We start from the raw sequence: 17,378 nt of genomic DNA, 5'->3' as shown, positions 1-17,378 counted from the left end.
AAATATTACATTTGTTATCTGTGCAAGATGTGTTTGCTCTGCGCTAATAAAAAATCTGGAAATAATCCTGATAACTATGATATCTTTCATAAACCATGCTAACTTTATCATTGTTTTATGATTACAGGCTGAAATTGTAGCTTTTGCCAATGAATATTTTGTTACATCTGTATCCTGCGCGGGATGTCGGTCCTGCGCTGATAGCAAATCCTGAAATGACGTCGATATTTCAAACATATTCAATTCTAAAAGATACCATTTATGTAACTTCTAAAAAAATGTTTTCAGAGTAGAAAATAATTAGAAAGAAAAGGGGTTTTCGTCATAACGAGAACGAAAAATTACATTTGTTATCTGCGCAAGAGTTTAAGTTAACATAGTTTATGAGAAACATTCAAGTTATCAGAGTAAATTTCCAGATTTATTATTAGCGCAGACACACATCTTGCGCGGATAAAAATGTAATATGACAGAAATCACTCTTTTTCTATTCATTTTTTCTACAGTATTCATTTAAAAGTTACATAAATAGTATGTTTTATGAATGAAATATGTCTGAAATACAGTGTAATTTCAAACTTTGCTATTAGCGCAGGACCGACCTTCCACGCAAGTTAAAGGTGTAACATTATAGATCCATTTAGATTTGTAAAAAAACCCTATAGTTTTAGTCTGTAATCGTAAATCAAGGTAAAAGTTAATATGATTTTTAAAAGATATTCAAGTTATCAGAGTAATTTCCCGATTTATTATTAGCGCAGACACACATCTTGCGCAGATAAAAAATGTAATATTCCGTTCTCGTTATGACAGAAATCACTCTTTTTTCTATTCATTTTTCTACAGTATTCATTTGAAAGTTACATAAATAGTATGTTTTTATGAATGAAATATGTTTGAATACAGTGTAATTTCAAACTTTGCTATTAGCGCAGGACCGGCCTGCCAAGCAAGTTACAGGGGTAACATTATAGATCCATTTTGATTTGTAAAAAAACTCTATAGTTTTAGTCTGTAATCGTTAATCAAAGTAAAAGTTAATATGAGTTATAAAAGATATTCAAGTTATCAGAGTAATTTCCAGATTTATTATTAGCGCAGACACACATCTTGCGCGGATAAAAAATGTAATATTCGTTCTCGTTTTGACAGAAATCACTCTTTTTCTATTCATTTTTCTACAGTATTCATTTGAAAGTTACATAAATAGTATGTTTTATGAATGAAATATATCTGAAATACAGTGTAATTTCAAACTTTGCTATTAGCGCAGGACCGACCTCCCATGTAAGTTACAGGTGTAACATTATAGATCCATTTAGATTTGTAAAAAAAAATCATAGTTTTAGTCTGTAATCAAAGGTCTACTCTTTATTCAATCGATTTTGTACTATAAAATAATAATAATAATAATAATAATGATAATAATAATATAATAGATAAGATCTGTAAGAATTTTCTTTTAATTCTGTGACTTTTTTATTTCATCTTTTATCTTAGACATGTTGAGAGATATGCTCCCGTTGGTAGAAAGAATATTATTGGGAAATTTCAAGATATTTCATATAATAAAAACGATATTTTGCTAAGTGTGTGCTCGGGTGAAGTAGAAAATTATTAAAATAGCCCAAAACATAACCAGGGGACGACGTGTGCAAGCTGGAGGAAATCACACCTTCACGCATGTTTGGTTTTATTGCATCTTGTATAAGATTGGAGGTATTGAAACCTGGTGACCGACTGCCGTGAATTTACTGATGTAGAAACAAATTTATGACACCTAATTTAAGTACCGAGATATTCAGAATTTGACATCTATATTTATTAATAAATTGACCAACTGCATGATTTATCAAACACGAAATGCAAATTTCTGATATATAAAGTTACATTTGTTATTTGCGCTGCGCATTTGGTAAATCGGGCAGGTTAAATTTATCCTGCGCAACGATTGGTAAATCATTGCGCATATAACCAACGTACAAAAATTTGTTATATGCGCTGCGCGTTTGGTAAATAGCGCAGATTGGTTATTTGCGCTCAACATCGATCTCCTTTTGCTAAGTTCAATTTTATCAACCACATATCAATATCTAAACAACAATATTTTAACAAATTTTGAAGCATGTGATTATGAGTATAATTAGTCTAACTTTTTGTAATTACACAAATTGATACTAGATTTACTTGATAAATCATGAAATGCAATATATTTTCGCGACCAATATTTTCTAAATGTATGGCAAGTAATCTTTAGCAAACTTTTGATAAATTATGGTGCATGTGATTTCGTGATGTATTGTTAGAATATAAGGGTTATGATTACTCTCAAATATGGTCACAATGCAGCAATTTTTACCATTTCATCGTTTGACATTTCACCGGAAGTTGAAGACACGAGAAAAGAGTATTTGCCGTACCATAACGTACTTTTAAAAACGAGGAAAATAAATACCTGTTATATCTTTGGTCTTGATTACCCGCCCCATCACTGTTGTTTGAACTAAAATACATAGTACGATGGTAACCACACTAATATCTTCTGGGAACATCATAGCCTTTTCCCGACTGTCTAATTAATATTGCTCCTCGCAATCATTATTAAATGATTAAATTGCGCAGACATTGTGACAATAAGAATACAGGCTGACTCGGACGATGGCTGATTTGGCCCAGATTTACTTGGCTTATTCGAATCAGCCTGTTTCCTGACAATAAGTATTGTTAAATCTGTGAAAAATCTCATGATCGAAGTGCAAGGTTAAAAGGTTAGAAGTGTGTAATATGGTTAAAAACAAAATAAATACCTTAAACAAGGGATATTGTAGCCCGCCCGCTTAGCTCAGTAGGTAGAGCGTCGGTCTACGGATCGCGGGGTCGTGAGTTCGATCCTCGGGCGGGGCGTATGTTCTCCGTGACTATTTGATAAACGACATTGTGTCTGAAATCATTAGTCCTCCACCTCTGATTCATGTGGGGAAGTTGGCAGTTACTTGCGGAGAACAGGTTTGTACTGGTACAGAATCCAGGAACACTGGTTAGGTTAACTGCCCGCCGTTACATGACTGAAATACTGTTGAAAAAACGGCGTGAAACCCAAAACAAACAAACAAACAAGGGATATTGTAGCTATAGCCGCTCAGCAAATATACCAAGCTAGGCTGAGTTTGGACTGAACACTACTTGGGAGAATATTCCATAGTCCGTTTGTTCTTAAAAAAAAGGGATTTTAAGTAAAATTGTATATGATTATTGGATCTGGTAGATCAGGCAAATTCCTAGTCATTTTTTATTTTGTTAAAATATGATCGGAGACGTTGACTATGGAGTTTTATAGACATAATGTCCTGCAGACCTGAACATTAATCATGGCATTTTAATGCAATCTGACTAAAGTACATCTCCAATTACGCTACGCTTAGGATCTTAAGACGTGCTATTGATAGCCTCGTTCTGACTACCCTTCCGCTAGCCAATCAGAGTCTTGCTTACAACATTTTGAATGTGAAAGTAAAAGTTTAAAAAATCTATATTTAGCCTGAGTTTTTCATATTTACAATTCTTATGACGACGACACCGCGACTACGCCCTCGTGTTTTGAGAGAAATCACATGTCACGGTTCGGACTTGGTCGCATAATTAGGTGTCAGTCAGCTAGTTAGCTCTGTTGGTAGGGCACCCGCCCTTTTAGCGAGGGTTCCAGCGGGTTCGAGCCCCTGACTGACTGCACATTTTTCTCATGCTTTGACATTAGACGCTAGTTTGATGGTTCAGCCAAATACTTGTTGAATCTAGTCGTCTGATTGGTTTAAATAAAAATAAATTTGCGAAAATAAAAATAGTAATTACGGAAATCCAAATATATCGGAAAATGAATGTGAATGGGTCATCCTCAAATCTTCGTTTAGAAGATCAAGTACTTTAGTTAGATTGATTTCAATTTTGCTAGTGAGAGATTTTTACCTGAGGTGCCAAACCGTTGAACAATTACCATTCTTAATGGGGCGGAATATTGGTGTTTGTAACCCTTTGTTTAAATTTCATTATTGTTTGTCTTGATATTCTTCTGATAAAACAGACGTATACATTTTGCTTTAGCTGTAATATTGTTGGCATGTGCTGACCAGTAAAGATCTTTTGAAATTGTCAACACACGGTATTAAGCGCCATTATTGCTTTTTAGGTTAGTGCCACGTAAAATACATAGGTGAAGATATAAGGGTTCTTTTTCATAGTTATTTGCAACACCTCGCACTTATCAGGGTTACATATTCCATGGACCAGTACTGTTCAAATTGCTCAAGAGCATGAAGAAAATTTTGTAAAGTTTGGGAGTCTGATCAAGATTTTTACCAAAGTTTCAGTTTTCAGTGAATAAACGCGACCTAAGGTCCTTTTCAGAGTTTTTAGAAGAATGTGTGAGTCAACAATTTTCATCGTACAAGTGATAATCATAATCGAAAAAGAATGCATGAGTTTACATAAGATTTTAACTAGTAGTCTTTGTTCCATTAGAGTTTATATATATTATATTTAAGTTCTTGTTGGTCTATATCTGTTTCAGTCTATTTTTACAATTTTCTGCCATCAGCGAATAACTGGCATATCGATATAAACACGTACGGAAAGTAATTTATAAAAAAAAATATGTATCGGTCCAAATATGGAGCCTTGAGGCATACCATAAACATCATTCCGCTCGGAAGAACTTCCATTCACTACAACCAATTAGTTCCGTTGGTTCAAACAAATTTTCGAAAGTTGAAGAAGAATGCCGGAGATAATTATATAGTGTACGATCGGGAACGCTTTCAAAAGCTTGACGTAATTATATCATATACGATCGGGAACGCTTTCAAAAGCTTCACGCAATATATCATATACTTTTGTAAATCGTTGTATAGTGTTTCAGTTCAATCCTCTAGCACAATTAATAATAATTGTAGAAGGTGATTCTGTTTTTCTTAAAACCATTGGTTACATAATATATTACATCTTTTTAAATGATTTACAATAAATTCTTTCAAGAAATTTACATGCAACTGAAGTTAATGATACAGGTCTATAATTATGCGGATCAGATACATAAATTTTCGTCTGATATTAGTCTTATGGAACAACACCACTGTTAAAAGATTTGCGAACGTTTTCCTTTAGAGGCATATATAGTTCCTCTGCACACACCTTCAAAAAGTAAGTATGACCCACAAGACTTTGAAGCGTTTATAATGTGCTTAACAATTTACGCTTTTAAGACTTTTAAAATTTAGTTAATTTGAAGTATCTCTTTCGTAAAAGTCATATGAAGTGTCTGATTTTTTTTTTGTATCCCAGTTTTCATCTTTATACCTGATCAACGTTTTTGTCCTTAACATAACGCCAGAACGATTTTGGCGCAGTCTTAACACTATCTGCAACCCTCTTTAGAAACTTGTTTTTAGCAAATTTCACGATATGCATAACACGCGCATGAAAATCTGGTTTTCAGTTCTCACATATGCACTACAAGTCGTACACAAAAATCGTTTTAGATTCTTTGGTCCATTCAATTTTGTGTTAACGGTTACACATTTGGTATACAGTTTGACTTCCAGTTAAAAACATTTTAAAATCAAATAAAAAATTATATATATATATTTATTGTCTGAAAGGTTTTAACAAAGTGACATAAGCTAAGTATAGCTTTTAACCCATGCAAAACACCATTATGTACACTTTAAAATGACGCAATATATTAGAAACGTTAAAATTTACTGTCACATTAACAACACTTTAACAAGGCGTAAAAGAAAATTGTTTGTTTCCGGTATCCCGACCTACCCTTAATTTTTGGCCCGACCCTAAAGTTTTTATGGCCTTGGAGAATTTTTTTTTCAACTTTTTAGCAAAAAGTTGCAACACTTATGCCTTATGCTTTAAACATGGTCAGTGATATTAGAAATCAATTTACTGATGTTCTAAAGGCATAACCTTCTTATTTGTATTCATTTTTTGACATAAAAATAATTTCTGAAAAGTCTCACTTAATAAAAAAATTCAAAAAAAAAAAAAAATTCCGACCTACCTACCCTAATTTTTTTAGCATGTTACCGGAAACAAAGAATTTTTTGAGGCCTAATGGTTTTGTTCCGTCGTGTCTTTGTAAACTTGGACGGCTTTTAATTAGACCAGGAAATAACTACTTTCGCTTTCGATTTGAAATGCATTGATTGAAAGCACTGTACATGTATAGATATAACTACCATTCTACATGTGTCAAGGTTGACCCAGTATCTTTTGGCAGCCTAGCAGAGTAAGTATTTTATGAAAGAAAGATATTCACGGTCGAATGATCAACTAGTTCATTTTCGGTTTTCATTTTGTGGTTTGTAGATCGATCAAGACAACCTTACAATATACATGTACGTACACATTTGTTACATGTCGGCTTAATCTTAATAAAATAAACAAGGACGACCAATTCATCTAGCTCATTTTCCCCTCAATTTGAACTAGTTTCGTTTTGATTTTCAAGGAAAATATATTGCATGCTGCGTCACCAATACGAAAGTTAGGAACATGCTTTTTTTAAATTTACCAGTTTATTAAAATTCCAAAAAAAAAAAAAAAAAAAAAAAGAATCTTAGGTGAACACCAACGCAGCAAACTAGACTAAATATTAACTCTTTCTGTCCTTTATCGGTATCATTAAAGTAGAAATGGATACATATCAAGATGGGAGGAAGTTATGGACACATAAGCAAAATGATGGTGATAAAGAACACCAAGCCATGGCGTCCCTAAACACAAAGTCAAAATCTTTCACAACCACATGCCCAGCTCAGATGCCGGGAATGGTGCATGAAGGGACAGGTGCTACAGATCTAGAACAGGTATGTGCAAAAATGACAATTTACCGGTACATCTTTCTAAAAAAAATACAATTATATTGATTTACAACTGAAATGATTGCCTGAGAAAAGCCTCAACTGTGACAAACTACTAAATGTGCAATGTAATGACATGTTGGCGTCGGTGGATTATAGATCGGATCCAATTAAAACATATGAGTTATATTTCAATAACGTAGCTGATCTTTATATAGTTTTTTTGACCACTTTTTATATCATATTTTACGCAAGTATTTCAAAATCGAAAACATGCTTTATTTCATGACTTTAGTCTGTTACACAACAAAAGGGTGACATGCACGAATCCATTGACCAACATTCTCCATGTGAAGCTACGGGAAGCGAAGAGAAGATGGAAACAAACTGCACTCCCTGCAAAGACAGCAAATGTATACCATATGTTACTTTAAATAATGAAATCGTTACAACTTTTTTTTCTAAAATTTGAAAGTTTTTTTTAAATGTTTGATCGGTGTTAATGAATTATTGAGGGACCTAGTATTGTGAACTAGTAAATCCTTTGTTTATGACGTGGCTGCCACATTTTTTTGTTATGAACATGAAGTATCATATTTTCGATAATTGTTTTCTCTAGTATGTCAAAGGCTTGAATATTGATTAACATTGTAAAATATATTGTAAATAACATTGGTTTGGATTACCTTCCTTTATGACTTTAAGTGTTCTAGTATAAATTCATGTGCAGTATTGAAAATGGTGTTTTTTTTAATTAAGTAATGCATAACATCTATGTGGACATCTGTTTCATCTGTTTTCAACATGATATTTAAAGCCCTTACGAACGTTATAGACATCTGTTTTATTCCTGCTTGACGTGGATTAGTTCATTTTAGTTTTAACGTGAATTGCACTTTCAGGTCAGCAGGAAGACAACACAGGTGAAAAATTGTTTCAGATTTTGATTGAAGTAAAATACAATGTCAGAACTGGAACGGAACACAAAACCAATTCAGAATTTAAATGTAACCTGCATGAATACATGATATGGAAGTATATAATGAATTCACCGAAACAGTGTGGCAAATGTAACTGCCACTTTAATTCCACTGAAGAGAGTATAACACTCTTACCAGACTCTTCGGTTACTATAAATTTCCCAGTAAACAACAAGGATCATGCCAGGCGGATTACAGAAAAGGTCTTTCATTACGTTATCCATCATCTCGGCAAAGTACTTACTGTGGAAACAATTGAAATAAAGAAGAGAAACATTAAAACAGAGGCGGATAAATTGAATGAAAGATTTGGCCGGGAGATAGCTTGTGCTATGGTAATCGAAGATCAGATTTACATTGTATTTCCCAGATCTGGTAGGGAATGTGTGATGAAACTTCTCGAAGAATGCATGAGGGATAGGGAACATGATTTAATGACACAAACAATATACCTTCCTAGGATGATTAGTAAATTTGCTTCCGTGATGGAACATTGTTTTGACGCTGGAAATACAGGCATTGATTATAAATTGGAAGAGATAGAAGGCCAGCTAGTTTGCATAATAAATGGACATAAAGCTGATGTAAATGAAGTTGTTCTAAAGCTTAGATCAGTTGAAGCAAAACTGGCGCATATAGATGTGAAGTTCTCTACAAGAAAGGAGAATGGTCTGAAACACTTGTGTGTTGAGAAAGTGATAAATGAACATCTCAGAACTTCATTTCCAAACTGCGTTTTCGAGCAAACAGATACACATCTGCGTTTGTACAGTTCTGAAGCGAGAGTTTTGTCTGATGCAGCAGCCTATGTCGCTGAATTGATAACAGAATGGGATACACAAATTCAGGAAAAATTCAGGGAGAGTAAGGAAGATCTTGTACACCATTTACACGGCAAGTATGAGGGTAAAATTATGGTGGATGTTGACGGCGAATTTCATTTGTACATCGTAGGTCTGAAAAAAGATGTTGAAGAAGCACGTGGTGAATTGATAGATATACAGGAGGGTAGAAAATCACTGAATGCAACTAAAAGTCTGTCATCAGAATTGCAGCATGAAACTACAGACGTTTACAAGGTACGTAATGCAAAGCATTTGAAATATTTTGAAAAACCTGTCTTCATTGAAAATATTGAAGATGAGTTCAAGGTCAGAGTTGCTTGCGTTCGTGAACGTTATGCTGTAGAAATTACTGGTTTCGAAAAAGATGTGAGGAAGGCTATGGAATGCTTACACCAAATAGAGCGTACTGTTGTATCGGATTGTGTTGTCATCGTACAAAATACAGCAGTAAGGTTTTTCGAATCCAACTCCAGCAAGGATTTCTTCGACAATATCGAAAGGAAATTTGATCTTTGTCTCGAAAAGCAAAGCATCCAGACATTTAGCAATGATAAAGCGAAAGTTTCCAAAACTAAACATAACGAGTACAATTTGTGGTCGTTCTCTACAGAGAGATCATTATATTTGGAACAGTTAAGTGTAGAAAAAGTGATTGCTTGTGTCAAGATAATACCCTCAACGCAAAGAGTAAAAACAGGTAAATTACACTTGATAATTTTGATTAGAAGTATAAACTAGTCTTCTTATAGATTGTTTAACTGTCACAACAGCAGTTTTTAAGTGTCATGTGGCGATCGTAAAAAGTGTTGTTGTGTTTTCTAGTCCTTTTGGGATTATAGAGTCCATTCAATTCTTGGTCAACGCTGGGCTAGAGGGCGTGAACGGTAGTATGCATTATCACATCTGGCCTGGATGGCCCTAATACTCCCACTTTCATAGCCTTAGGTATTGCTTAGTCACCACTTAGACATGGTGCCTGATTTTTAATTTCGTCTGTTTGCAGTTTCTGTGATATGCATGCTCCATAACCTCATAGCCCCTGTCTAAAGTCTAGTTTGTTTAGTGCTCTGTGTATCATTGAAGATTCTATTTACACCACCGTATAAACACACCTTCAGGTGTCTCTAAATTGTATTCTGGTACTTATTACATATACGAGTGTTGAACTCTTTTGAACCCGGGGCTAGAGGGCGTGGACGGTAGCATGCAGTTCCATGCATTTCCACTGTATACCGTCCACGAACCGAGCTGGAAACATTTTCTTTTTTGTTGCGTTAGGCGACCTGTGCTTTTTCCACTTTTTCTATTTTATGTATAATAGAATTCCTCTTAAATAGGTACTAGGGTGTATTAGGTACGGTGTTCCGTTTGGACAATCGTGACATTTTATTGAATCCTAAACCGCGATGTACGATGGTACGATAACGAAAGCGCGATGGTGCGATGGCACGATGATGAAACAACGATGGTACGATGGTAAAAAAGGTGATGGCATGATGATGAAATCGCAATGATACGATGGTGAAATGTCGATGTAATATCGTGTTTTCATCATCGTACCATCGCGTTTTCACCATCGTATAATCGTACCATCGTGTTTTCATCATCGTACCATCGCGTTTTCACCATCGTGCCATCGCGTTTTCATCATCGTACGATCGCATTATCACCATCGTACCATCGCGTTTTCACCATCGTACCAGCGCATTATCACCATCTTACCATCGCGTTTTCACCATCGTACCATCGCGTTTTCACCATCGTGTCATCGCGTTTTCATCATCGTACCATCGCGTTATCGCATTTTCACCATCGTACCATCGCCTTCCGGTGATCATGCGCAGTGGTACAGTATATGTGTCAGTATAATACAGGCTTGATACAATCTCATTTTCACATTGCACTATATACCTTCTACATCCTAACAAAAATAAGCTGAGTTATGCTGAATAATATCATGTGACTATTACACCCAGCTTTTTATTTATTTCATGCATACATAAAATACAAAGGACGTTGCTATGAAGATTTTACACAGTTTTAATGAACTGAGCACTGAACATTTTGTAAAACATCTTGCAAAACAGCAGAATCTAAATGGTAAATTTCTTCTCACAAAATACATTGAGATACATTCATATATTGTTGACAAAAATACAAGTGCACGGAACTACGCATTTCTAACCGGAAGGCGATGCTACGATGGTGATAACGCGATGGTACGATGGTGAAAACGCGATGGCACGATGGTGAAACCGCGATGGTACGATGGTGATAACGCGATGGCACGACGGTGAAAATGCGATGGTACGATGGTGATAACGCGATGGCACGATGGTGAAAACGCGACGGTACGATGGTGATAACGCGATTTCACGATGGTGAAAACGCGATGACATAATGGTACGATGTTGAAAACGCGATGTCATGATGGTACGATGTTGAAAACGCGATATTACATCGACATTTCACCATCGTACCATCGCAATTACGTCATCGTGCCATCGTGTTTTCACCATCTTACCATCGTTGTTTCATCATCGTGCCATCGCGCCTTCGCCTTTTCGTCATCGTATCATCGTGGATCGCGGTTAAGTATTAAATAAAAAGTCACGTTTGTACAAACGGAACACCGTAGTTAGGTGTGTTGACCGTATTGCACGTTTCATTACCTCTCATGAACAGACAAAATCAAAGCAAATCTGCTTATTAAACAAGAAGATGCGTTACAGAAGAGAATGATAGCTATGAATTTCAGGCGTGATTAACATGATACTGTTTTTATGCCCCCACTTTGGGGGGGGGGGGGGGGGTCATATAGATTTTCCCTTGTCCTTCTGTCCGTCCGAGAATGTTGTGTCGCGCCAAGCTCCAAAAGTATATGACGTAGAGTCACAAAACATTTCAGGAATGTTGGTCAGCATGCGTAGTTGTGCACCTGGGGTTTCGCGTCCGGATTCGTTCAGTCTTGTAGGAATTATGGCCCCTGACTTTGTAAAAATTTGTCATTTTAGTGTTGTGTCGCGCCTAGCTCCAAAAGTATTTGATGTCGAGCCACAAAACTTTACAGGAATGTTGGTCAGCATGTGTAGTTGTACACCTGGGGTTTCGCGTCCGGATTCATTCAGTCCTGTAGAAGTTATGGCCCCTGACTTAGTAAATAATTGATCATATTAATGTTGTGTCGCGCGTAGCTCCAAAAGTATTTGACCTAGAGTCACCAAAGTTTACAGGAATGTTGGTCAGCATGTGCAGGTATCCTTTGTCATGTAGTGGGGGCAACTGTATCCCATGGACACATTTCTAGTTTTTTTTATACTTATTCGTTGATTTTCGTATTCCTTAATTGACAGGGCTATCCAAGATATGTTCGTAACTTTCAATTAACTAAACAAATGTATACCATTTCAAAGATGGATATTTTAGATCATTTTAATTATAGTACACTATTCAATTTTGTCATTGGAAAATCCGTTTGAAACAGATGGCCAAGGGATATATCAAGATAACGTTTGTTATCAAATTATCAAAACTGTGCAGTATTTTATACAATTTCATTTCTTTTATGCGGTTTGTTTTGTTCTTGCATTTGAAGTCACACAACTATTAGAGCCACAATTGATGTTTTAAATGATTTGTTGTACATATTTACATTGGGAGTAATTAACCCAGTCGAAGTGGAATTTAAAGTAACTAGAGACATTGAAACTGGTCAGAGAAAACACTAAATATTCGTTGAGCTTATATATTGCTATATTACATCAGTATCGTTTATAAAGAAGAAATTGACGAACACCGTGTGTTACCAATAATAAAAGTTATACATTTGTTTTAATTTAGGTGACCAGATTGTCAAAGGGCAGCATGTGGTCAATGTGGGCTTGCCTGATTGGACTGATGGTAAACATTCGGAACGTGAAGAATTGAACAAAATCTTATCACAAATCTTCCATGAAATCGATGAAATAAAAGAAAATTCAGTTGCTGTATCATTAAAATCAACTGCAAAATGGACTTTTGATTTACTTATGCGGTGTATTGTGGAATTTACTGTGAAATGGTTGATGGCGACCCCAGACAAAAAACCAAGTTCAGTTAAACTGTGTACCATTGAAGGAAACTTTTCCTTAACAGATGAATACATAGACAGATGTGTGGAGACCTCAATTGCAGGTATTGTAACGAAGCTGTATTGTAACGAGTAAAGCTTCATTTACCTGTAAGGGTACGTTATATATTGTTTTATCACGTCTAACAACTTGTTATAAGTTCGACCAAAATGATTTCTTTCAAAGGTTATAACATTCACAGAAACAAACTCTTATACAGATATCAGAGACGGTTTAGATCCCATAAATGTAAAATATTAAACAACATTCTCTCAATTTTTAGATAATTTTTGAAACTTCCATTAAATAGGACGGAATGTGTTTTTACCCAAGGATCGAACTCGTAAGTTTATTTATGCTCACCCTCAGAGCAAACCAGTCGAACTTATTTAATGATTTCTAATGTTTTCTTAAAGTAGTATCATGATTTAGCATTGCAGGGTACAGATAAACTTAAAGTTGCAGTTTGTAAAGGACAGTTGGACAAAATGAAGGCAAGATGAATTTTGTTTGTAAATAACGGGCATTAATATTCATAATATTTCTCACTATTATTATTTCATGTCATAATATACTTAGACGTTAAATACTTAAGACGGTAATGAAAAAGGGTTCCATTAAGATATTAAAGTCTGGGAAAATTTATATCATCCAGCCTTTCAAAATACTTCTTTAACCAGTTTTTCTTCAAAATATGTGCCTTTTCGTATTCTAAAACTGCAGACGTTTAAGTACTAACTAAGTTCAGTGGTAATCAAGCACAAGCCTGCATCATTTCATTTATAGAAGATTGACCGTATTTTTTATATAAACCATTAGCCATACTTATATTTTTATCGTCTGTTGGTGGTAGTCATATTCATTTTTGTATACGTACGTCAGAACCACAATAATTGCTTAATATGAGTTATCATTTACTTGCTAAAAACTAGATAATAACTGGAACACAGGTAAATTTTACTGACAACCGTATTATTGAATTATTGCATAAAAACATATCAAACGGAAAAAAGGGTAGTTTAACCATAAGTCTTTTGTCATATCAACAGTAAAGTCAATAGTGTTTATTTTTGTTTTGGAAATGACGTGAAGTCACCAAGCATTTATTAAACAGGCGGATGTATTGGTGAATACAGCGGCTTCTAACTTAGACCTTACCAAAGGCAATGTATCAGCAGCTCTGTTGAGAACAGCTGGTGAAGACCTCCAGCAAGAATGTTGGAAGCATTACAAAAAAGGTATTAAGCATGATGAAATTGCAGTGACCAGCGGTTACAATACAGGAAGTAAGAAAGTGTTTCATATGACACTGCTGCCGTATTCACAGACGTCAACGAAAAACTGCATAGAGGTTTGTATTAATTCTGATATGACAAATCACGATTAATTTTGATAATACATGCTAACGAATGTGTTACAACTGTATAGAGTTTGTACATTTACATTGCCTGATTGCCACAGTATCTTTTAGAAGCCATAATTAAGAGTTCTACAGTATTAAAAAACAAATATTATATAAATATTCTATGTAATTGTAACTTGCCGAATGTGTATGTTTAAAAGGTACTGATCCCTTTTGTACTATATTTTTTTCAGTAGCATTTCCTTCTGTTGGGCCGTTGCTTTTGAAGTCATACCGACAAAATTCAATGTCATTTCGTGATCGATTTATTAGGTTTTAATAGTGGATGACACAAATTATTAAAGCACACGCGAACACCTGAGTAGAACCACCGATCTACCTACCTTAGCTTCCTTGCACAAACAACTTGCACGTATACATTACGGGTATTGTGTCTGAAATCATTCGTTCTCCACCTCTGATTTATGTGGGGAAGTAAAATGGCAGTTACTTATGGAGAACAGGTTTGTACTGGAACAGAATCCATGAGCACTGATTAGGCTAACTGCCCGCCGCCGTTACATAACTGAAATACTGTTGAAAACAATTCTAAACCGTAACAAAATTGAATCCAAAGCGATGAGACAATTTTCCGTGTATTCTTACAAAATATCATCTTTCTTAAAATTTCCCCAGAATATATACCTTTTTATAAAACAAATATTGGTGCATTCTTAGCCACCATAGTACCAAAACCTTGAAACAAGTTCATAAAGATGAAACTGTTGTTTACATACATGGTTATTTATTTATGGAATATAAGAAGCTAAACTGTTGATGTCAAATTTATACTCAATTATATAATTATGTCTAAAACATATTGCAGTACGTAGGAAAAGCTATGATGCGTTGCTTGAAAACCGCTTCAGACTGTAGATATACATCAATTGCCTTTCCTGCCATGGGGACTGGTTCTCTAGGCTATCCAGCGGAGTTGATTGCTGCTGAAATGTTTGGGTGTGTAGAAAGATTCAAACAAGACTGCCTCAATACAACGCTGAAGGAAATAATGTTTGTTATTTATGATAGAGATGTTGAACTTCTTCAGGTGTGTATATACAGGATATTTTAATCTAAGTGTTAAGATCATGACGTTTTTCATCGACTGAACATAACATGGAAAACGTTGACAGGTAAAAATGTAAGATCTGCTGTTCACGAGTTAAATATACTTTAATAGCATATGTTAAACAAACAAATATTATTTCAATTTCATGCCTTTTTAATGGTTTTGACAGAATTTTACCCGCGCATACCTGTGAAAAATATATTTAATAGTTTCCACTGTAAAATTACCACATACCTTTCACTGTTCGATACTCCACATAAGCAGTGATGCTATACTAATCGAAACTTCTAAGGCACTCTCGATTTTGTTGGCGGCATCTTACATAATTCTAATCGTATATTTATCAAATTTCTCACACAATAGTTAATAACATAACAAAATTTCAACAAAGTCAAATCATGCAATGACATCGTTTCAATTATTTTACGATCATTATCAATTACACAAAAAGTCGCAAAAATAGACATAAAAGCTTATAAAACAAGCAAATACTTTTTATATTAATACCGAGGTGTAGATAGATATTGTATTACAAAGAAAGACATTATTTCATTTTCGTCAAACATTTTTTGCCTTATTACGTAATTCGCTCGTTTGTAAATTCTATTCACTAACGTGTATTTTTGTGACTTTTAAATATTAGAATGATGCCGTTGATAAAATAATATGATGATACCATCGCGTCATTCAATCTTGATGAAATTTTTGCATGTGTTTTTCAACATGTTTTGCAACATATGTGAGAAATTTCAAAAATGTACTTTTAGTAATATTATAAATTATTTTATCCTTAAAATAACTACTTTTATTTTTTTCACGAAATTGCCAGTTTGTCATCTTGTATCTATACTTAAACATGTATGTTTACTACAGTTTTCGTGAAACAAAACCGGTTTTGGTTACAGGTCTATTATAAGCGTAGCATAAAGATAAACTAGATTGTCCGGGAACCAAACCCAAAATACGGACATATATAATACATGGATCTCGTGCAATATTCTCAGTTAAACTTCTACTAGCTACGAAACGATGTCTGATAGAATTTTGCGTCAGATAGATTTTTCTTTACAAGTTACAATCGCCGGATAGCTGCATGTTTTAGGACGATACCACGTGGCAGAGGTAGACGCGTGGTTAGATAGGAGCCTGCCGGCAATGTGAGGCGTCACGCTATGAGAAATGCGAAGCAAAAACGTGACAAAGAGCCGAAATACAAACCCGTTGGAAATGTTAGGCGCCAACGTTAGAAACGTGAGACGGGAACCTGCGGAAGAGGCGAGACAGGATCCCACCGGCAACGTTTAACGACAGCCCGTCAGAAATGTCAGACGGGAACCCGCTAAATATGCAAAGCAGGATCTAGCCGATCATGCGAGGCACCAATCCACCAGAAATGCCAGACACGAGACCGCCGTGGATGCGAGACATGAACTCCCGGCAATGTCAATGACCGGAGATATGGTGGCAGGGGCAAGAAACGAACGGTGGATAAGTTAGACGGTTACGTAGACGACCACATGTTTCAGAATAACGCCGGTAGGTGCAATTTTATAGATTTTAAGCAAATTCTACTTGATGTAAATGTAGATAACCACGTTAGTAGTGATTACGGTTTGGGGTGTGGTCAACCTTTTTTAGTAATTCTGTGCTCAACAGAAATACAAACACATTAGGACATAGCCACGTTAATAATGTTTCAAATAGGCATAGTGTTTTAAACTTACAAAATACTCCATTGTCAAACACTGCATGCTCTGCTAGCAATTTTGACAATATTAGCTTGCCGTCCATATGGATAGCCGGTGACAATATTGTAGTGCACTTACCAGCTTCATTACAAAAAACACGAATTTGCAATGGTTCTTAAGTAAATTTTGCTTTAATGTTCCAAGGTGCGGTAGAGTTGACTGAATACTGTAACGTGTGGTTTTTAAGGTTAAGTCCAGACAGGCAGATCCAAACATTCTAAAAGATTAAATATATATATATATATATATTGTCTTTGAAAAACGGACAAACGCATTTCTAATTTACGCATCAGTCTATCTGTCAAATCATGCAGACAAGCATATGAATTGACACTATATGTAAGGGAAGCCGTGTTAAG

General features: G+C 35.2%; 2 protein-coding genes across 2 annotated transcripts in view; one reads left to right on the top strand and one right to left on the bottom strand.

Moving 5' to 3' along the window:
* Window positions 1-2,456, bottom strand: part of LOC123534077 (trafficking protein particle complex subunit 11-like) — a 107,101-nt gene extending 104,645 nt beyond the window's left edge. The window contains 1 exon segment of the mRNA XM_053518312.1: window positions 2,360-2,456. The gene's annotated coding sequence lies outside the window, so the exon portion shown is untranslated.
* A 3,844-nt stretch (window positions 2,457-6,300) lies between these two features.
* The window catches only part of LOC123534097 (uncharacterized), a 28,000-nt gene continuing 16,922 nt past the window's right edge, over window positions 6,301-17,378 (top strand). The window contains exons 1-7 of the mRNA XM_053518259.1: window positions 6,301-6,872; window positions 7,162-7,279; window positions 7,769-9,388; window positions 12,532-12,864; window positions 13,233-13,294; window positions 13,915-14,151; window positions 15,029-15,250. Of these exons, the coding sequence (XP_053374234.1) occupies window positions 6,699-6,872; window positions 7,162-7,279; window positions 7,769-9,388; window positions 12,532-12,864; window positions 13,233-13,294; window positions 13,915-14,151; window positions 15,029-15,250 (2,766 nt within the window). The 5' untranslated portion in view covers window positions 6,301-6,698. The remainder of the gene's footprint in view (window positions 6,873-7,161; window positions 7,280-7,768; window positions 9,389-12,531; window positions 12,865-13,232; window positions 13,295-13,914; window positions 14,152-15,028; window positions 15,251-17,378) is intronic.

Source organism: Mercenaria mercenaria, chromosome 1 (genome assembly GCF_021730395.1).
Source record: "Mercenaria mercenaria strain notata chromosome 1, MADL_Memer_1, whole genome shotgun sequence".
NCBI lineage: Eukaryota > Metazoa > Mollusca > Bivalvia > Venerida > Veneridae > Mercenaria > Mercenaria mercenaria.
The sequence above is the reverse complement of the archived record's forward strand: the minus strand, read 5'-3'. Positions and strand labels throughout refer to the sequence as shown.